This window comes from Ooceraea biroi, chromosome 9 (genome assembly GCF_003672135.1).
Source record: "Ooceraea biroi isolate clonal line C1 chromosome 9, Obir_v5.4, whole genome shotgun sequence".
Classification (NCBI taxonomy): Eukaryota; Metazoa; Arthropoda; class Insecta; order Hymenoptera; family Formicidae; genus Ooceraea; species Ooceraea biroi.
Window position 1 is genome coordinate 1,285,265 of NC_039514.1, and position 22,100 is coordinate 1,307,364.

The window sequence follows — 22,100 nt, forward strand, 5'->3', positions numbered from 1 at the left end:
GTGTGTTAGGAATAAAAAATTATTAAATTTTATCTATTCCTTGTACAGTGTGGTTTCTTCAAGAGAAACAGACCTTCCGACGCTCCAGAGAGGCAACCGCTGAATAGAAACGGCCACTTCCAACAAGGCGAGGATCATTGAGAGAGAGCTCTACTTTGCCTTGATTTTGTCGAAGCTTCCGAATGGAATCGCAAGCGAGTTAAGAGCCTCGACTGTGCGATTGAGCCATGAAAAGTGCCTTGCTCTTCGGATAATCGAGAGAATGCACGCTGCGTGGAAACCCGCGGATGCGGTCTCGATTCTTCCCGAATAACTTAATAGCGTTCAACAGTGCCTTAACCCGCCGCGTCCAGGCCAAGACAAGCGTCCGCTGAGGTGCACTGTGACATTGATTTGGATGACGACTCCTTCGTCATTCGTATACTGCCACTGAATACTCCTTCCAGCTCCTGCAGCTCGACCACGCAAGTTTCTAGTCAGGAGACGTTCTTCTTCTTTTTATTGTTTGTAGTTTACTTAAGCCGCACGTATAGTCGGCAGATACGAACGATAATCTCGGCATTCTTCGACTCGTACCTTCGTGTATATAATTATATGTATATGTCATTCTTTTGTACCGTTATTCGCGGTAGAACGCCTTGACACGTGCCTCGTCGCTTTGGCTGCCTTTTTACGGTAGAATAGAATTAATTATTTTTCTATCCGCGTTTTCGATCGGCACGATCTCCAAAGCGATCTCATATCTCGCCGGTGACACTCTGAGTGGAGCTTAGTCAGTTGTCGAAAGCACCGGTGAGCTCCTCTCAAGGACCAAGGTCTCTTTCACACGAAATTCGATGATCGCATTGTATTCTGAATGTTAAAAATATGTGAAAATATCGTCTCAATTATTCGGGCGATATTTAGATGTTCTTTATATTTTTGTTTAATTAGTGTCGTGTCAACACAATTAAGTCTGAGAGGGGCCTACTCTTCTCTCAAAAATAGTTCCGAAAGTACGGAATTTTTTGATTATTTATTAAATTTTCATGTTATAGATAATAAATACATAAAATGTATGCTTGAGCGCCGTAACACTAACGTGGCTTGTCACGCGCGCAAGATGAATGTGTGTATAATCTGTAAATTATTAATTTACGTTACTAAAATTATCTATACAGAGTGATTTAACGCAATAATATCTGATTAGGAAGAAAACTTCTTGATATAAGTAGGAAGCTAGAACTGACTTGTACATACCGCGTTAAGATATAATATTAAAAAAAGATATATATAATAAACTCTTAAATATGATTCTATGGTTTCTACGGTTACACTGCTCTAATCGCTCCTCTAATAAAACTGCAAGTTGCTTTCTCGACAGTAATGTATTTACAAACGATAGAGAAAATGATTACATTAGACAAGTAAGTTTTACAACCATTTATTGAAAAATTACAATGACATAACAGTGATTGGCCTAAAACAAATGCTTGATTACCATCATATGTACTGTACTATATATAATTAATCGCGTTGACCGTTTCCGCTGCAAGTTACATCGTGCACAAATTATAAGAAAATTCTTCCTGATATAAAAAAATATATGCTCCGACAATCTCATTTTTCTTTTTAATAAATCTGGACAGTATTCTCTCCATATATTTATTGGTAAAATGTATATAAAAATAATTTGTAATGAGTACAATTGTCAGTTTGTAAAATATACTACCGTCTTCGATAGTTGTTTTTCGCGTTTCGAGAGCCTCACACAAATCCATCAGTTTTGAAAAGTAACGATTACTCATTGCAAAGAGCATCGTCACAGTTGCGACCGGTATATGGATGCGAAGAATACTGTGTGCATGCATATGCTCGAGATAACTAAGGTTCACTGATACGAAGTAAATATATTTCGTAAAAAACCTGCATGAAATCCCGCTCCGTAAAATCGTACAAAAGTTAATGTCCTAGAGAAAATACATATAAAAGGAAAAACAGTGAAATATCGTGTACTTACGGATACACAATTCAGTTATTGCTATTGTGCTAAGAGCTATTTTACATTTACACTCGGCAACTGCTTGATAAATCGGGATGGCATACGTTACCTCTCACACGGAAAATTGGAGCGGATATTGATATTACATCGGGCCAGAGACAGAGAGTATCCGGACTATTACTGCTCCCGAAAACGCCAGTATATTATTAGACATACAATATGTACAAATCTATGCCGTGCTCAAAAACGGACGTATTTCTATTTAAAATTTCACGATCAACAATTTTTTCCAACGAATTATACGCGACATACGAGGCGAGTAATGACAAGAATTTGCAATGTGTTCATAAACACACCACACGTTTCGGTAAACGGATGCAACAATGATCTAATACCCGAAAATAACGCTAACTGAGTATCAATATCATGTCTCTGTAACCGTTAATTTATCGCAGTATCGTGACGCGATCCCAAATTTTGTCTATAATGTTGCGCGTAAGTGGAACGTACATGTCTTCTTCCCATCGTGGAGTAAACGACGTTCTCTACAAAACTAGATTGAACGTCGAGACTCCTTGGTGTCCGCCGAGTGTTACCTTTCGAACAATGATGTTGAACAATGATGAACAATGGACACATGAACATTTATATCTTCTAATCATCATTATCGCCATTCAAATTGATCTGGTCATCTATATCTATATTATATATGTTATCCTCGTATCAGCTATCTGGGACCTGAAATCAATTTTAATTTATTTTAAGAAAAATATGTCATATGCATGGTAATGTAAAAGATTCTCTCGTCCTTACTTTCCACTGTAATTGAGTGCCCACTTCGTACAGTTCCTTGAGCGTTTGTGTGAGCGTACCGGAGATCTCCAATTCTTTATACTTGCGATACAGTTCCAAGGCCGCGCGCGCGTCCTCAGTCGAATCGTGTGTTTCGGATTGGATTTTCTTGCCCAGGAAGTGCCAGGTCAAAAAGCGCAACGATACCATACGATGATGGGGTAAGTGGAATAACAGAACGGTATCTACTATCTGCTCCGGCGGCACTACCAAATTTATTACTCTGCAAGAATCGCGCGTTAAAAGGAAGATGAAGGAAAATTTCTTGCCAGTGCGATTTTACCTAAAATCGTTTTTCAGGCCGTGCCCGACGAAGATTATGCCGTTGTCTACCAAGAATCTTAGCTTTTGATACGTCGACTTCAGAGTAGTGAGATGCTTGCTGCTAAAGTTTGCGTCCAAATCTCCCGGCTGAATCCCACTGAATTTTGTAAGATAATCGACCACCTGTTCCTGAGTGCTTATATAATCGTCTATGAATGGTGTACCCTCGAGAGGACCTTGGCTGTTCGTTGACGAGTGAAAAAGATATTATATTTAAGTATCGTGATATTAAGTGCACGCGCATTTTTCGTTAAAATTTCTGTTATAAGATCGATATAAATTACCCTCGTATACAAGTAATTCGCGCGACTGACATGTGGCTTGGTTTTATAGTCGACATTTTTCCATCGCTCCGCAGTTCGGATTCTTCTTGATTCAAAGTAACAAATTCGGCATCGATCCCTACCAGTTCTCCTACAATGATAAATTGGATTGACGTGATCATCATATAGAAAAATCTTGCACGTGGGAAAACAGCTGATCGTTACGAAATCTACCTTTCTTAGGCATTTCGTCCGACGATAGTGGAGTGAACGTAATGCCTCTGGTTCCACCGCTACGAGCGACACATTTATCTTCTCCAAACACATCGTATGTGAGAGGACTGACAAATGGTGCCGGTTCAGGTGCGGGTATCGCCGTGTAATAGAGAACGCACGGTACTTTCCAATCTAGATTAAACCAAACTGCTTCCTGTGGTGTCACCGCTGATATACTGCAATTAGCATCATGCAATGACAAATAATGACAAGGCACAGAAAGTTATTCTTTAATGTTGAAGAACTTACCAAAAATCGTTAAAAATATACCATTGTGACACGGCATTGCCCGTCGATCGCACGTGATAATTTGGTTCAACTCGTATCAGCGCCACGAGGTTTCTTCGTTCCTCGTTATTCTTATCGTCGATGTAACAGACGATAGCGCTGAGACCATATTGTATCTTTTGAGCATTACTCACAGGAATTTCGGGACTTGTACTTTTCGCTTCGCCGTCCATCGTACTCGACGGTATGTTACAATTTTCAGCACTACCTTCGTCAGCGTTACTCCCGACGTTCTCCGAAACGATTTGTACCTTATTGTCGTCCTGGCCATTTTCCATCACACTCGTTTGTGCGGACGAGTCGTTATTTGATTCGTTTTTCGGCTCGCCGACCTTTCGAACCGACATATCTCCGTTCTCGTCAAGGGAGATCTCTATGTTGTGAGGTATCCAGGAGTGCGAGTAATACAAATGACTAGGAGGTGACGTAACGGGCGTCGTTGACGAAGTAGATGGAGTGGAAGGTGACATTAATAATTTCTCCGTCTCTGTACGAGAATGGCTAACGTGAATTTACGGCAATGTATTTAACGTAGCAGGGATCCAACCTCGCATACCTGAGTCACGACCAACGTGTCTGAAACGACATCCAGCTCGAGTACAGTTAATACCGTACCGACAAGGTTTCGCGGTAACAGGCACAGGACTGGAGCTAGGACTACTCTCCTTCCCCGTCAGCACATTTTGTACTACAATATCCATTTGATTCTGCCAAAACGCCTTATCCTGTAAGTAAATAATCGGCCTCGTGACTTTGGACGAACAAGGGTGCAACGTGTGTCTTCATGTTTTAATTTGATATGCGCTACAATGGTAATCGTCTAATTGCGTTGTGTAAGTACCTGCTGAGTATCTAAGCCGCAGTTTAGAGCCAGTATTTGAGGTAGTTTAGTCAATTGTCGAGAATCGAGAGTAGGTGTATATTTCTGGCACTTGTCACACCACGCGGGTGTAATTTTCTCAGGTCTTAAACTGCGGGCAAGAACACTTGTGAACGGTACCTCTTCAGCTACAAAAGGTAAATCTTGGATTCAGTCGCGGATATGGATGCACGCGTTAAATCAAGCCCGTACGAAAAGTTAGTTAAGCGTGAGACGTTCGGAACTTCGAGCTTTTACGTGTTGAACGCTAAAATTTCTCATTTCGAACATTTTTCAAGCAAGAACTATATATAATAAATTAAATTGTACGCAGCCAAATCTTCAAACATTTTACACGCTAGACTCGCTTTCCATCCAGCTAAAACCTTAAACACGTATATATTAATTGAAAGTGGCTTACAAGGACTGATTATTTCCGGATAAGCTAAGTTACAGAGTAACATGATGGAATGTTTCGTAGCTTCTTGCCCACATTTGAGACAACGATATATGTGCGTTTGTTCGGATCCAAATAGACGACTGATCTCCGTTTCATCATCTCGCACTTCATTTTCTTCGGTGGATTTTTTGGTGTTTTTGTCTATCAGTGATAAATGTGCATTTATAAAACAAGCAAATATTATTAAGATAATTACAATTATGTAAAAAATTGTATTCCGTTAATGTGTGTAACGCTTTCATAAGTATCTAACACTAGTGTGTTATATGTGTATTTGTAACGTTGTCGATCATTTTATAAATAACTTTTAATTTATATTTAGAGTAACATAAAAAGTGAAAAATAAAAACATTAATAATAATTCTTCGCAAACTAAGCATTTTTCAAAATATTAAGTGGCTCATATAATATTAAGTCTCAATGTTATATATTTCCTTAATCTTATATCTCTCTCAAAATTATACATATGTTTTTAAATGGTAGGATTCTTATGTGAAAACAAAATCATGCAACATTTGGAACATAAAAAGTATACAGGGCTGGCTGTTTCGCACTAAACAAATATACATAATACACATCGAAGCGTTTTAAGGAACAATAAAAAGCATGGCATTTTGTTGATTTAACATAAAGGCAAACAGAGTTAAATACATTGTAAGAAATAATATACGCGTGTATTTGCATAAATAAAGAAAGCTCCAGTTGTGATATCCTAAGAATACAAGATAATAGGAAAGTCATGTAAATTCTGTTATAAAATATATAATGCTTCTCCGCAACGGTCTATATAGAATTATGCTTACAGTAATATAATTCATATCCTTCAGAATTGCCTCTTGTTATTCTTCGGATATATCGCTGCAGCCTTTGGGATCAATAGCAAAAATATATAAAAAAATAATCACATACAAATTGAAAAATAAACACAAAAAGTGCCCAGTGCAAAGGGTTACACATAAATTGTGTTTACCTTTCGATGTGATCCACATATATTTACCATCCTCCTCCTGCTTTCTCTTTTTCTTCCTTTCGTCATCGTGGCTTCTATAACGAGAACCAAGATCCTCCGAGAATCGAGAACCAACAATGCTAGGAAATTCCTGTTCGTTATAAACGAAGGGGGGATACCCTGGCTTGGTACCCGATTTAAGTCGTGCTGCTTCCTTCTCTTTTTGTTGCCGTTTCCTAGTTTCCAGAATCTCGTAATGTATTTGGTGTAGCATGAATCTATTCCAGCTCTAACACAAAATTCATACCATGAGTAAATAATTCGCTCGTATTAGAGCAAATTTATTTATTTATTTTTAACACAGAAACGTGCATGTCCTCCGACGTAAGTTTTTAAGATCTAACAAGTCTGCTGTTTTTATATGTGGGATTGATATCTTAAAAGTATCGTCATACTTGGATAAGTCTAATCAGACTGATCTTTTTCTTTGCTTCGGCATGCAGGTCGCTCAATATAAGTCCCAAGGCAGCCGCTTCCGGCACCGTTCTGAAAGCCCTGAGAAAGTTCGCAGCTTGACAGGGTAATCCTTGAGATATGTCCAGCATGTGAAACAAGAACCCCAATTCACAAGAAAGACAGAATTCCCGTTGGCATGAGTGTGAGAGCAATGCTATTCTTACAGGCTCGCAGTAGTATAGTAACTGCAAAGCACGAATATATGCGTCTGATTGTCGACTCGTTCTTTACTTTGTCCCGTGGCTTGTTCCGGGCTTTATATAGTTTCGACGGGCTGCACTTACCTGTAGCATAGCATTGCAATAACTGTTGGGAAGGGTGGCTTCCAGACCGCAAAAGCTGGTTCGATTGTACTGATCGAAATCGAAATCGTCGTAACCGAGCCGTGAATATTTCAACTCGATTTTACGATAACGCTTAGGTATGGCCACAAAGGTGCCGTCATCTGTTTTAGACCGTGAGTCCCCCGCGAAAGGCTTCGCGACTAAGCCACGTCGTTTTTCCAAATTGTACGGTATCTGCAAAAGAGGTATTATTTATTTTTTATCCCAAGTGAAAGTGCGCGTGTCGATTTGCTACATGCTATGCGCGGGATCAACGAGATCGTACAGCTCTTGGTGCACGGACAGAAAGTATAATTTTGAATTGTGAAAAAATAAATAATACCTATTGAACGGGCGCGTTTCGCGGGAGCTGAACCGATAATGCGGCGATCGTATTAAAGTTACGCATACTGTTGTATGTCATACAACCTTTATTATTTCACTCAAGTACAACTTTGAGTATACATTTCATGCGGAACATATTCTACGTGTAAATATACTAATTATATGCCTATCGAGATTGTTGAGCGAAAATTATTATTCAACGAAAACGGCAAATGCATCGATCACAAACACATGTGCAATATTGCGGGACAGAAAAGGCAGTAGAACACGCTGATCGGTAATTATATAGGAATTCTGGAAGCCTTTGGCGCGGCAAATATACTGAAATATTTATTCAGGTTTCGTCTCTTTACGTAGAGCATTCTGTAAGCGTTAACATAAACAACTATGAAGGAAAGGATTAAACCTTACACTATCGACTATAATTCAACACGCACGTTTTTCAAACGCTCTATCGTGAGTTTTCTCTGGGAGAGAAATATCATTCAACGTAAATAATAGTGATGTACGGTTTTAAGGAAACTATAAGATCTTAATTTTTTTGTTCACAAATCGTATATAATTAATAAAAATCCGGCGTTTAATTATTTCACACATTAGCAAATCGTTAAAGAAAAAAATGATGAATAAAAGAAATGATATAAGATCATTCATGTTTGATAATGATAGAATTCATCATCAACTGTATCACATACTTCTATTATTTATAAACCGATAATAAAAATATATTTAGAATTTTTAGAATTTATGCAGTAGTGCAGTATGCCATATTATCTCAGTGTACTACCTACAGCGGATGCATTTTTATTATATATTTTTTCCATTACTCGTTATAAATTGGCACATTATCGGTAATATATTGAATTTTTAAAGTTCGGAGATAGATCGAACAAAATTTAAGCTTGATCACAAACCCATGTACAAATATGTTCCTGTCTGAGATTCATTTTTTATTTTCATACATGAACACAATATAACATAATACTGAACAAAATAAGCTGCAAATTTCCGTGAATGTCAAGCAATACTTATTATAATGTGAGAAAAATATTACTGATGTGCGTCAACAAAAGAATACGACAATATCGATTCCACAAATTATTTTTGTGCTATTTTTATATATTTTTCACATTTTTCCTTATATGAAATGTAAATTAGCAATATATAAAATATAACAAGAACAAAAGAGAATATTTAGACAGTACATATTCATGTACTTTGAAATTTCATTTTTCTCAGTATGCTACTATTGTAAAATTAGTAGAATACGTTGGACTAGCTTACGAAAATATATCACGATTCTTTATAGACTACAATAATTATCACGAAATGTTATCAGTCTTAATCACATTATAGCAAATTCTTCTTTTTCCTAGAAAATTAAACATTTCAATTGCATTGAGCTTTAATTTCACATCGGCAATATATTGCTTCAATTACGCCAGTAAGACCTATTAAAGCCACGAGAGAGCACATTTTGTGTATGTTATAAGTATACCTTTCAAGTATATATGAATATTAATGGCAATTTGATAATACGAGAAGCGATACCAAGTTTGGTATCAAGTATATAAACAGAGTATATAAACATTAGCTTTCAAAATTTGATGAACAAAAATAGGAGAAAATCGTTAGGAGTAAATAAAGGAATTTTTATGGTAATTTAAGAAGAGACGGAGGAGAGTATTGTAGTAAAGTGGGAGAATATTGTTTCCTCACTTGATTTCTGCGAAAGGCCTGAGGATTTGGTGCGTATCCTATTGTTCCCTGCATCTTCATTGTGCGCAAAATCTCGGGATCTATCGGTGGAGTTTTTCTGTGAAAGAATGAAAAGTCGATTAACTATATAAACGTATAGAACAATATACACAACAGCAACGTACACCTACCTATAAACCTTTTTTATATACTCTTCTGGCCAATCACTTAGAAGTGGTTGATCAGAATACACGATTGGTATTGTACTAAATGGAGTGACATCGTCGTCAAAGGGAATCGATGGTAGTGTCTCGATTGGATCAGCAAACTCTGTAGGCCTGAATGAAGTAAAACAATCATCTGATTTATCTAACTTTGTAGATAAAGCATCTAAATCGTTTGTTATTTTACTAAACACAAACGATTTATCTCTCATTTGATAACAAGGTATCTCAAAAATTCATTTAACATAATTGCTGACCTAGAAAATGTATTGAATTGAGGTTCCGGATTGTTAGTGGCCATTAGATGTATAGAACCCGCTGAATCTCCAAAGCAAAGACACTGAGATGTTGAGGCTACATCAAACGAGAGTATTCCCGCGCCGCCAGTGGCAACCTAGTAACGATATACATTTCTCTGCACTTTCTGTACGTTAATCTTTCGAAATTCAGTCTGCGAATAGGATTATCGTCTGACGTGAATTTACCTGGTACAAACATGTCATTGATGGTTGTACATTAGCATATATTGTATCAAGTAGTTGCATCTGTCCTAATGGCGATACCACTGCGAGCCGGCTGGAATAACTTGGAAGGAACTTCAGTAAAAGAGGGTATACCATCGTAGTCACCGGGCTTAACGCTCTCATTTGTCTCAGGTCGTAGGCCATTAAGAATCGATCGACGGTAAGTCCCTGACGACTAAACGTGCTCCATGAATATAATTAAATGGCACGAGGCCTCAATATCTCTCAAATGTTTCTCAAATATTCCTCAAGCCTGCTCACCTGTTAGTAAAACCGCACGTAACAAGATAATTTCCCTGAACATCAAAATCGCTTAGAGAACCGCTATGTGTATCCAAAGTGTGCTCTACTGATAGTGTGTTTGGGTCCCTGAGATCTATTCTCCCCGCAGGATTACCAGCGCAAATCAGTCTACTGTGTTGTCTCAATATCGCGCAACCGTTCTCTCCTACGTCCACCTACAAGACGGAACTGCTTTTAGATAGGAGTATCGGGATTGATTTAACGTCCAACCAACAGATTCTTACTAATCCAGTCTCTTTCCCTCTAGTTAGATTAAAATCGATTATTTTGTCTTGGTGTCCACCCATGAGCAATCTAGTCGGCGAGATTTGTAACAAACACTGCATATCGTTCATATTCGCTGACCTACAAGAACAATCTGGTTTGTTGAAATTCATAGACAGGTAGTAATGCTACGGTACAGTTTCAACGTACGTGTGCGTAAATATAGGTATGCCTCGCCGCAATTGGCATCTCAATATACTCTGAGTCAACACCAGGATCCCTTCATCCACGGGATGAATATGCCGCACCTCCTGCGTCGCGTGAACTTGGAAAGAGGTGTATTTTTGTAAACCGGACCCATAATAAGATGTTACGTGACCCTACAATGAATCAGTGTCACTAATCACAGTGAATGCAATATCATTTCGCATAGCTCTCGGTCGATAGTATACCCCCTGATTCCCCATCCACATAAGTTCCTCGACCGTATCGAAAATGGCAGTGGAAACTCCAAATCTATCTCCACCATCGGCAAGCAACGTTCTCGTCTCGTGAAACTCGGCACCGGCGAAATCCTCTCCAAACTGCTCCGCTGCAGGTACGTACTCATCACCAGGCACAACATAATTACATTCATCCCCTGGAATAAGAAGCAGTTGAAAATCGACCATGTCTTTCACCTATATCGTTCCAGAAACATGACAAATTGCTCATTTATTTATCTCTCTACAAACAATTTTATAAACAATTTCCTTACAAGATTTGCAAATAAATTAATAAGTAACAAAGATCAAAGCAAATGTCTCAACAAAACAGAACAGCAAAATAAATATTAACGACTTTTACGAGTTCTCCTTTAAAATGTCAATTTTTGAATTTCCTTATTCTATTGAGAACACAAACAAGATGTACTAAAAGATCAAAACACCAAATACAACTGCTATAGCAGGACATGAATCTAATTTATATTACTTATAATTTATATTATAGGTAACATCATGAAACATTTAATTGTATATATACAATAATCACTATAAAAAAATTATTCTATAGAAACATGAGAATTATTCATCAATATGGAAAATTAAAACTTGATTCTCTGTTCAAAACATACTTCACATCGAATCAGATCGAACGAAGATAATAAACAGCAGAAGGCGATTATATCGCAGAACAGCTGATACCAGCTGATACCTCGCTACGCGGGGTTTCACGCGTCAGCATTCCAAAGCAAACGAACGTCGCGATTCGAGTCGCGCGGCTGACAAAACCGCCAGTCAGCAGATCGAAGACGAGAGATAGAAGACCGCGCGGTTTTTCGCGCCTTTTGGCAGAGGAAGTGAGCGGTGCGAACAAGGACGCACGAGGAAGTACTTACATAGCAACTCCTGTTCCTGCTCGCCACTACCGTGCTCCGCGGCCTCTACAGTTGGGTCGTAGTGGCCCAACACCGGGTAGTCCATAATAAGCGGCGGCTCTTCAGATTATGTTGCGGAGCGTCGTGGCGTCGTGCACGACGACGCGAGAGCGACAAGAGTATCGGTGTCCCGACGACCACGGTCTCTTATCATAGCACACCGCGTATCACGCACGCACGCACGCACGCACGCAACGGAGGTACACGCACCCGTACGTACGCACGTTAGTCGCCTTGGCAACTGCGCAACAAGCGAAACCACTTTAGAATGCGCCGCTACTGCGACCACCGAGCCGGAAATCTAACGATTCGATCTAACGGTGACGAACTCCGGTGAGCGATCGCGTTATAACACGCGCTCCTCGTTCCACTTCCTTCCGCACGATCCGAGGAAACTGCCAGAAACTGAGCAATTCGTCGCGGTCGCGGTTTAATTCATGATCGTGCTTTCCTGCGTGCTGCCCGAGCGGAGATATACCGCGGCCTTGACTGGCGACATCTGTAAAATCTGGCGGATGCGCACTTGCGCAGTTCCCCTACAACGTATACAATAATGCAGCTCTTTGTCGGCACCCTGTGATGCGCGAAATAAAAAGGTTGCCCAGTAACGCGAAAGAAATTGATCTTCTTCTCTACTTTTTATTTCTCTTTTTTTCGGTATTAATTGAAATCCATTGTTGGACTATATTTAGCTAATTTACTGTCAAGTTCTTGTATTTCACATTTGTTTCTGTATCTGCACTGGTGAATTATATTATTTTATAATTTAAAATTTTATATTTTATTATTTTCTTATTTTATATTTTTAAATTTTTATCTTAAATTATTGAGTAGTATTACTATTTAAAAATAAAATTGTTCTGATATATTGAGTCGTACTACTATCTCATTTCGCGATCAGAAACAGTAGAGGCTCGTAGTGGATGTTTCAGGAACTAAAACCTGAGCCAATCGGGCGCTTGTAGAATGGCAACTGCAGTCCGTTCAATTCAACCAATTGCAGTAGTAGAGGTGCTCAACTCCACGATCCCGATTTCTACATTTTAGTTCTCGACATTTTCGCTTTTGGTCGAAGAGTGAGGTAGCAGTACGACTCAATATTGGAGCAGATACGGTTTTAGTTTACAAATAGTAAAACTCAAAAGCGTATTATTAGACAAAGTTTTTATCGTTTTGTTGTACGATGTAATAGCAGATGAATTTTTTATTTTAAAATAATATATTTTCACGGTAAATGCAGTTTTATTTTATTATGGATTAGTTATTGGTTTCGATTATTTAATGTACCAATACATTTCAGTGAAGAAAAAATTACATAACAATAACGTAAAAATAAATACTTGGGTGAAATAAAGTGAGCAATGTTTGAAAAATACGTTTAATTCACTCGATAATTGAAAGATTACAATTGTACAAAGTGCGCGAGATATTTGAGAACACAACTGAATCTTTTTTTAACTTTAACATCGATATATCATCTCTCTTTGAGCTCCCGACATGACAGTTTCAAGAAAAGATGCCGTTCTTCAAATTTAGTGGCAATATAATTAGGTTTCTATTAAAAATATTTGTTTTAATTATATTTTATTAAATTATAATTTTGTTTTCAAATATCTCGCACCCTGTATATTATACAATATATATATATATATATATATATATATATATATATATCGAAAATATATGCAAACACATAAATTTACATGTACAAATAAAATATTACATTTTTCATGATTCTCTCACATGACATAAGTAACAGATGTCACTACTCAGATGCATGTACTTTTTCATCCGTAATCCAAGAAATTAAACTAACACACATATTTTCTTCTAAATAAATAAAACCTATAATTAGACCTTCAAGAATGCCTAAAATTATTCCAACAACCACATCAATTATATGATGCCTCCTCATGAGTAATCTGGACATGCAGACGGAGAAAGACCACGCTAGCAAAGGTGGAGCATATATCAAAGATATTGGCCAGAGATGGAAGAAGAAGTACGCGACAAAAGCAGCACGGGACGCATGTCCAGATGGAAAGGAATATTTATCGGGACCTAGAGTAAATGGATCATCGTTAGTAGCTGGACGTCTCCTTCGCGTAATGGATTTTACCACAGCAACTAAGACAATGTCGAGGAGTAATCCTAGAACAATGTTTCATTACGTACAACAAATTATTTTAATATCAAACGATGGAGAAATGTTATATTTGGATTACCTATCAAGAGGTTGACTTGCATCTGGTATAAGCTTCTGGTGTTGAACACCCAAATTAATATGAGAGAAGTTGCCAGCCAAAGTACACCGTGACATGATATCTACAAGATAAATTAATAAATGCAAATAAAGTAAATCTAATAAAAGGTAATTAATAAGAAAATAACTAATTACCTCCAGTACTCGGTAGTGTACTTTTAACTGTTTTAGGGGTAAGAACTTTTCTGTCAATTTCACAAGCTCATCTGTCAAGTAGGCATCTACTGCTAACACTTTCCTCAATAATGATGGAACTTGTCTTTTCTCGGACTGCAAGTGGAGAAATAATTTTATATAATTGTGGCAAATATATTCCACGTAGCTACTTAAAGATAAAGAAACAAATGTGCAATGCTTATTTTGTATTATAAAAGTATAATTCAAGGTAAAATATGGATAAATTAGTTTAACATTAACATGTCCAACTAAAAGATGTAGATCAGACATAAATAGTACAAAAATATGATAAATACCGTTTCCATAGTGCCTTTAGATTATAAGAGTCGTTGATGCGACAATTATCCACGTGTACTGATTAACTATATCAGCAGCATAGTCGTAAAAATAATGTTGATGCTATATGTTGGCATGCAGTGAGCTGCAAACGCACGCTATACGATTGAGTACCGCATATGCTCGACAGATGGTGCGTCGATGTTAACAAGGTGCCACTTTCTACTCTGCTGTAATCTTTAGCACTCTTTACTTTGTCGACAAACAGCTGATATAGTTTCTATCAGCTGATAGAAACAGCTGATAGAAACAGCTGATAAAATCAGCTGATAGAACGGTTAGATAATATAGTGGATATGGACTAATTGTAAGTAAAAAGTATCGCATTTAAATTAGTTTATTTTATTGAAAAAAAGAGAAAACAAAATCCAAGTACCAATAACATTATGCTTTTTATACCTTCATGTATGAATTATGCTTTTATAATTTGATTGTTGCTTCTTTGTTCTTGGATCGATAACATGGGTGCGACACAATATTACATGGTATTTGATTTATCACAAATTATTTCGCATCGCATCTATGATAAAATAATAAAAATATACTTCAGGAATTTAATCTGATTCTTTGCACACATGTATTTCTTTGTGTTAATTTGTTTTGTGCAGTGAAATAGATATAGTATAAATGTAGGTATCACAGCTGTGAAAATAATATATTATTGTGGCACTCTTGCAGAATTTTGACTAAATTTTTAGTTACATAATATGATATATATTTGTTTCATGATATATATATATATATTTCATAAGTTATAAATATATTTTTTGTACATGTTACATATGGAAGAGATCATCATCACAACGAGTAAGAGTTTGAGGTCTTACTGATACAGAGATACAATTCTGAAATTATGTCTTACGAAAATACAAAGATTTGTTTTTCAAAATTATGTATAGTCTTGCAAAATTGTGGTCTAGTATATGGATAGTATATATATATTTTTATGATACATTTCATTATAATAATTTTCATAGAAAGACGAAACAATCTTTGTAATAGTTTCCTCGGTATTATTTTCTAACATATGTATTTATAAAATCAGTTTTATGAATATTCAATTTAAAAACATCAAGAAAATGATAAAAATTACATGAATAAGAATATTTGGTCGTTATATTGTAAAGAATGCATATCTGCTTATTTTATTTCATATATAGGATGTCCCCAGAAAAGTGTATACCAGAACAGCAGTTTTAAAAAAATAAGTCTGTCTCAGTTTAATCTTGAGCAGAAGCTTCATTTTCTTTCAGTCGCGAGCAAATTTAGAAATATAATCTTCTGACGTATACATTTTTCAAAACATCCATTTAAAAAAAGCACAGTTCTCGAATATATTATTACTGTGATATAAGATTAATAATGTATTAGCAAACCATTATCAGTTAGATTCAATTATTTTGATTTGATTTTATAATGTTAAAATATTACATAATAAATAGAAAATAGAGAAATTATTAATTTGTATATTTATTAATGTGGAAAATAACAATTATTCTGTTAAATATTAGTCTTAACATTTGTGGTTAATTCAGCTTTCCACCTAACTTTTGATTCCGAAATTTGATTCTGCATATTAAGTATTCGGCATTTCGAGTATTGCTTGGATAGAAAGCAGAACTTAATCCGTAGCGTGATATAAAAGCGTCGCAGAGATGGAGCACTATTGAAGCCGCCGTAAAGGATGCATTGGAAGCTGTGGATTCTGTAGTGAAAAACCTTTTGACGTTGCATGGTGAGGATAAAAAAGGACAATGAACGTGATTATTGTGCGTTGCGTATGGCCTGTAACAAGAGTTGCGTATTATTATCAATAAAAATATACAGGGTGTCCCAGACCTAACGTAACACCGGTTAATGGTAGATACCTAAGGTGATTCTGAGACGAATTTTCCTCTTGCAAAATGTCGAGGGTGGCGTAGTTTCGGCGCTATAATGGATTGAAGATGTCCTATCCATGTAGAGAATTTTCTCGCGTTCAGTGACGGTGGGTCGAAGGGGTTCCGCGCATCGCGCATACTTCAATTTGAACAGCCGTGAAAAATTAAGATCAAATTGAAGTATGCGCGATGCGCGGAACCCCTTCGACCCACCGTCACTGAACGCGAGAAAATTCTCTACATGGATAGGACATCTTCAATCCATTATAGCGCCGAAACTACGCCACCCTCGACATTTTGCAAGAGGAAAATTCGTCTCAGAATCACCTCAGGTATCTACCATTAACCGGTGTTACATTAGGTCTGGGACACCCTGTATATTAAAGTTTTGATATCTTAAGAAAACGTACCATGCAGTTGCAGATGCGTATCCTGTTAATATCGCCAGCAGTTGCAAAGAAATCAGTGAATCGGGATGTCACTGGAAAAGGAAAGGAAAAAGACATTCGATATGTTAATGAAGTGGCAAAAACATGTTGATTAAAGTCGATAATAATTTAAAATAAAAATTGATTCGATTTCTGCGATTTTTTATCATGCGTAAAGAATACATCAGTAGATCGGTAGATGTGATATGTCAAATCTGATCCATTTTTACCTATTCTCGTGTCGCCTTAGTGGCGTCGGATTAGACGGATGCGATGATGAAGAGCATAGGCGACGATTACGGTTTCTTCATCCGATTCAGAGGATTGACGTCGCGACGACCGGTTGATCGGCGTGCCACAAACGGACGAAGTAGCGACTTGTTTCGCTTGTGGCGTTGGAAATGAGGAGCGGCGGATGAGTGGGGGCGGCCGCGCTCCTGAGGATCAAATTTTTCTGTCTTATGTCTTTCTGTCTTTTCCCGTAATGGGATTAAAGCGACATTATCGTACCAATTACGATACTTCGCACCGTGCCAGCCAATAATTGTCAGTATCTTAATTATCAAAGATCATTGAAAGATATTTTGCAATTAATAGAGACAAGTAGAGACAGGATTGACATTATGCAAATTTAAACACTGATCGTATGTATAAAAATTGTCTATTGTGTGTTAATCTCATGATCTTGTGCGTACCTAACAGACGCAATGTGGATTGGTGCATTGTTGGTATGTCAAAGGATCTTTGGCTCCTAATTAATTCTCTTGAAATGAGACGCCTTGTGACGCGGATGTCCACGCTGGAGGAGCTTCTCCGGGACGCAAACGTTCCTGCCCTAGACGAATCCTTATGCAGTTTTGAAAAGAGAAGGTGCAATAGTTTCACGAATGCGTGTCTATCCGAGCATCGAGAGAGACGGTTTTACTAGCTTCGCAAGAGAAATAGTGCGAAGCGCTTATCCGTCGATCTCTGCCGAATATCGCAATTAATTCCGAATGGTGCAAATTACTGAGAGCACTTGTGCAATTCGTGAATTAGTGCGTAATGTAATTTAAATAAAACTGTAAAAATAAAATTAACTAAATAAATAAAAATGTAACTTAAATAATTAAAAACAAATGCGATTAGTAGCTTGCGTTAGAACAAAGTATCATCCTCGAACCAGGACATAATGATAATTTTATTTTAAAACAATTTGAATAGAAAATACTTGACGAATTGCATTGAATCATTTTCAAGTAACAATGAACAAGAGATTGAGGAAGATGTGCATTTTCTCGTTCCAAGAACTTTAGGGATACTAAATTCTAACGCAAGTGAGCTCAAGGACTTTTGTAATACATGGTGCAATACTTTTTCTCTGGCGAAGCGTATTCGTAGTACTTCCACGAGAGCAGCTATTACTGATACAAGCAACATCGCCACGAGTATGTGGCCTGCCACAATGGTGGACTTCATCTGACGCGATTTCAAGATCTCTTCAACGTTTTCTTCGTCGATGTTCTTTCTCTTTCTCTTGGATCTACCGGTCTTCTCCTTATTCTGCCTACTATCCTTCTCCTCTTCAGAATCATCATCATCATCGTCGTCGTCGTCATCGTCGTTATCGTCGTCGTTGTCATCGTCGTCATCCTCATCGTCCTGCACGTATGTGCAATTTTCATCGTAATCATCCAGAAAGACGGACATCAGGCGATCCTCGTACTCCAAGTTTGGACAGCGTTTCAATTTCCGATGATCCATCGGTATCACGGACTCTCTCTTAGCCGGATCGGCGACACTGTCATCTCCGTTCTGATTGGAGTAGCTCGTGTTGAACAACAATCGCAACGGCAAAGACAGAAGCACCCCGAATATCATCAGTATCAACAGGATGCTAACGTTGATGCCCAACGACAATCGTTTCTCTTCAGTCATGTTGGCAAAGTATCGGCACCACGGTTGTTTATCTGAAGGTCTGCTGCCGAAGACCACAGCGGTTCTTGTGGATTTCCATGGTAACGCGGGATACAGCTGATCGCATTCAAAATCGCGTCGTCTTCGAGAAAACCAACTGACGTAACTGTAAATCAATCGGCTCGAACGGGACTTTGCAGACGCACTCTCTCCGATTGTTATTAAAGCTGAACGATATCGCTGACACGCTACTGACGCGTCCTCGTTCGTATCTGTCCCTCGTTCCGATGCAACTGTTGCGCGTGCCGTCGTGTAGGCGATTCGTAGTGAACCTGGACGTCGGGTTGCGATATTGATTTCCCAGGTGGACCAGACACGTACGCGCAAGTCTAGCGGTGCCTCGTTGTTGCTCGTCGGTGGACATCTCGCATATGCCGGTAATTAGATTACGCTTATGGTGAACGGGACATGGCGATTTGCCACGGGGCTTTAAACACATTGAAGGACGGCCAAGAATACCTGCGAATAGGTCAGATATTATCGAGCACCAATCTTTCTTCTTAACATGCACAACTTGCTAGAGGATAATTGCATACCTACACATTAGAATCGATAATGTTAAATAATATCACGCGTACCAGATAATTATCGAGCGGGAAAATGTACCGTAACTTATTACTCGACTCGTTTACGGACTCTTTTTTCCTTGGAGGAAAATGATGCGATGAAAAATCAGCAGGTGAAACATGAAAGATCTGATTGCGGAAGAGAGTTCAAGTAGACTCGCACGAAGAACGAGACACGAAGTGTTCGGTGTGGAGGACAACTCGTCGAGATAGACGTGGCTACGGTTTCCCATTGAACGGAAGAAAGCAGCGGCGGCACGATGTGACCGGTGCGAGAGAGCCAACTCTCGAGGAGAGCACCCCCGGTTTCTCTAGCTGCGCGCATGCATAAATAATATTAGACAATATCAAATTAAAATTCGCATCTTTCTGGGAGCAACAATGGAGCGTGTGGTGGAGCAACAAAGGAAACGCCCGCCGTGCCGATCCGCAAGTGGTAGCGCATCGTGGCGGCGCACGGCATTTATAAAAGTAATAAAACAGTCGAACAACAACTCTCGGGAGTGAGCGGTAGCGGCGGAAGAAGAGAGAGAGGGACCACGACTGCGAGCAGGATAAGCCGGGAGGTGAAAAGAGGAAGGCAGCAGGAGAGGAACAGGCAAAACAGAGCAAAAGAGAGAGATGAAACACAGGAGAACAGCGACCCGACCCGACCGACCGGTAGCCCAGCCCCAGCACACGTATATCTTGCTCTGCTACTCCGATTCTTCGAGGTTCTCATTGATGAGCTCCCTCGTGCCTTCGCAGAAACCCGATCGCGTTGCGTGCGGCTGATTTTTAAAAAATAGCTGCGATTACCAGACAAATGCACAGGCGAGGAATGACTCACTGAATGAAATAGTGATACAACACACGAATGAGAATGTGCGAAAGTTAAATCTTTTATTAGTCGATCGTTACTTTGTAAGATATAAAATATCTTCAATGCTGCTTTCTGTGAATTAAAGTAAGGTAGGCAGATCTTTTGCGTGAAGTATTTATTTAAATAATTTATTACATTACACGAGAATTAGTGAGTTCAGATTCGCGTTTATCCAGTGGATGGCCGCTTCATCTCAGCTGAATTCGCGGATTCGAGAAGAGAGCGTAAATTTATCGTCAAAGTATCCGGCGCGCTTACGTGTCACAAAGAGAGCGATGCGTTGCTAATCTGCGAGAGCCATAATTATCCCGCGCGGCACAATTATTTCGAGGAGCCTGCGAAGCGTAGCCGGGAAATCGATTATCGCATGCACCATGGGTGCGGAGGTGCGCTTCGAGGTCATCGATTGAGCGATTTTTACGGGTCGGCCAGCCGACCGATGCTGAAGATGTAGGTAGATAGGTTGAGAGCCAGGGTATGTAGAGCAGATGCTGCGAGCCGCGGCCGTGGCGGGGTGCGTGATTTTTCACCGCCGACAGCTCCTCCTTCGAGAAGCGCGCATTCCACCTCCTCCCTTCTCTTCCTCGGGAAGAGAAGACCTCTCTACCACCGCCTTCCTCCTCGGGCTCCTTCATCCTTCACTCTTCATTCTTCGCGTCCGGCCGGCGTGCTAGACGTCGTCTCGCTCGCTCCCGCGCTGGCCGACGTACCGGCCGCGGACACGCCACTGGACACCAGTTGCACGATCTTAGATTTGCTGATCCCAAGTGCACCGACACACCAGAGGAAGATGCATGCACCGGGCACGATGCGCAGGGCGCGCCCGCCAGCCACTCCTGCGGTCGCGTGTGGCTCGTGATGAGCGTGCGCGGACGCACGCGAGTCACGCACTACCGAGGGCCTGTATCTATTGACACATCAGAAAATTTAGGAAACCGTGGAATAGCGATGGATGCGCGCGATACGTAACGGCGGGAATGTTTATTAACACCGGAGGAAATTGGAAACGCTGGGAAATAAAAACCTGCGCGTTTCCACGCGTGACACGTGACGGTTCGTTGACGTGCCAGGATATTAAAATCCGCGAGACAGGAAATTGCGTTCGCGAGAATAAAAGTCATTTAACAAACTTTACACAAGCGGATGATGATAATCAAATTCCTACTTAAAGTTATTGCTCTCCCAAAATGTCTTCTTCTTCTTCTTCTCTGTGAGGAGTCTGTCAGGTGAGGCACTCGTCACCGTGGCCGGTACCAATTTACCTCGGCTTCGAGTGATCCTCCTAGGAGATCGAAAGTAGCACACAGCCCGCGAACGTCGTCGAACAGATGCGTCGAGATGGACATCAAGCTTAAATACGGCTTCGCGTGTCGCGTCACGGCCAGAACGTAACGAGCACTTCTTTCCAGCGCGTTTTTTACACGCCGCCAAAGTTGACGAAGAGTGAGAAGGAGAGGATACGGCCTGTCGCAATTTCATGCCTAACTACCGGTATATTCCGCCGGTATTAAATCACTCGCGCCCGTCGTAAAATATGCGCATCCAATTTGCGGCGCGACCGCGCGTCCCGCAGACCCGCGATCGGAATATTTACGGGCGCATTTGATTAGGCTGATAGCATAATTACCGGCTGTCCGAAAATCGATTTACGCCCTAAAGAGGGTAATGTGTCCGCCGTATCCTAAAGTTATTATCTATTATGCCACGCTTGAAATTTGCGCGGACCATTTGAATAAGGTGCGGAGTGATCGGTAAAAATTGGCCGTCGTAAAGCGTATCGCGGCATGTATTTCCTTAAATCACAGCGTGTCTGCCACGATCGTTTC

At 39.4% G+C, this 22,100-nt stretch overlaps 3 protein-coding genes and 1 long non-coding RNA gene across 7 annotated transcripts in view; 2 read left to right on the top strand and 2 right to left on the bottom strand.

The window, feature by feature from the left end:
* LOC105276232 (integrin alpha-PS2) overlaps window positions 1-1,292 on the top strand; it is a 51,955-nt gene extending 50,663 nt beyond the window's left edge. For both annotated transcript variants that reach the window (XM_011333698.3, XM_011333699.3), the window contains one exon: window positions 49-1,292. In XM_011333698.3, the coding sequence (XP_011332000.1) occupies window positions 49-141 (93 nt within the window). In that variant the 3' untranslated portion in view covers window positions 142-1,292. The remainder of the gene's footprint in view (window positions 1-48) is intronic.
* A 117-nt stretch (window positions 1,293-1,409) lies between these two features.
* LOC105276233 (PAN2-PAN3 deadenylation complex catalytic subunit PAN2) lies at window positions 1,410-12,312 on the bottom strand. Of its 2 annotated transcripts, none has more exons than XM_011333701.3 (21): window positions 11,768-12,312; window positions 10,842-11,029; window positions 10,600-10,769; window positions 10,410-10,530; window positions 10,144-10,340; window positions 9,844-10,057; window positions 9,616-9,752; window positions 9,326-9,472; window positions 9,156-9,252; window positions 7,053-7,286; window positions 6,708-6,953; window positions 6,301-6,541; window positions 5,265-5,444; window positions 4,826-4,992; window positions 4,541-4,709; window positions 3,946-4,471; window positions 3,655-3,872; window positions 3,442-3,571; window positions 3,117-3,338; window positions 2,795-3,056; window positions 1,410-2,719 (listed from the first exon to the last, which is right to left on the bottom strand). In XM_011333701.3, exons 1-21 carry the CDS (start codon window positions 11,850-11,852, stop codon window positions 2,705-2,707), a joined length of 3,966 nt encoding a protein of 1,321 aa, XP_011332003.1. In that variant the 5' UTR covers window positions 11,853-12,312; the 3' UTR covers window positions 1,410-2,704. The 2 variants fall into 2 exon arrangements, with proteins under 2 accessions (XP_011332003.1, XP_011332002.1); XM_011333700.3 differs by having other exon boundaries at window positions 6,274-6,541.
* A 1,192-nt stretch (window positions 12,313-13,504) lies between these two features.
* Window positions 13,505-19,082, bottom strand: LOC105276234 (ATP-dependent RNA helicase DRS1). Of its 2 annotated transcripts, XR_003406956.1 has the most exons (5): window positions 18,244-19,059; window positions 17,586-17,736; window positions 17,121-17,327; window positions 16,873-16,943; window positions 16,035-16,367 (listed from the first exon to the last, which is right to left on the bottom strand). XR_003406956.1 is itself a non-coding variant. In XM_026972223.1 (3 exons), exons 1-3 carry the CDS (start codon window positions 18,805-18,807, stop codon window positions 13,572-13,574), a joined length of 1,050 nt encoding a protein of 349 aa, XP_026828024.1. In that variant the 5' UTR covers window positions 18,808-19,082; the 3' UTR covers window positions 13,505-13,571. The 2 variants fall into 2 exon arrangements, 1 of the variants encoding a protein (XP_026828024.1); XM_026972223.1 differs by lacking the exons at window positions 16,035-16,367; window positions 16,873-16,943; window positions 17,121-17,327; window positions 17,586-17,736 and adding exons at window positions 13,505-13,957; window positions 14,032-14,131 and having other exon boundaries at window positions 18,244-19,082.
* On the top strand, window positions 14,091-14,541 carry LOC113562533. The gene is made up of 2 exons (XR_003406957.1): window positions 14,091-14,177; window positions 14,241-14,541. It is a non-coding gene; the product is annotated as an uncharacterized LOC113562533 (long non-coding RNA).
* Window positions 19,083-22,100: the final 3,018 nt, after the last annotated feature.

Bases quoted from the DNA above. Each gene is read 5' to 3' on its own strand.
- LOC105276233 (XM_011333700.3), bottom strand. From the start codon at position 11,852: ATGGACTACCCGGTGTTGGGCCACTACGACCCAACTGTAGAGGCCGCG. The intron at 10,770-10,841 runs GTATACTATCGA...GATTCATTGTAG, and splicing joins TGTGGATGGGGAATCAGGGG to GGTCACGTAACATCTTATTA. The intron at 3,339-3,441 runs GTAATTTATATC...GTCAACGAACAG, and splicing joins CGAATTACTTGTATACGAGG to CCAAGGTCCTCTCGAGGGTA.
- LOC105276234 (XM_026972223.1), bottom strand. From the start codon at position 18,807: ATGACTGAAGAGAAACGATTGTCGTTGGGCATCAACGTTAGCATCCTG. The intron at 14,132-18,243 runs GTATTGCACCAT...TTTATCTTGTAG, and splicing joins TACGCTTCGCCAGAGAAAAA to ATATCATGTCACGGTGTACT. The intron at 13,958-14,031 runs GTAATCCAAATA...ACATTGTTCTAG, and splicing joins GCAAGTCAACCTCTTGATAG to GATTACTCCTCGACATTGTC.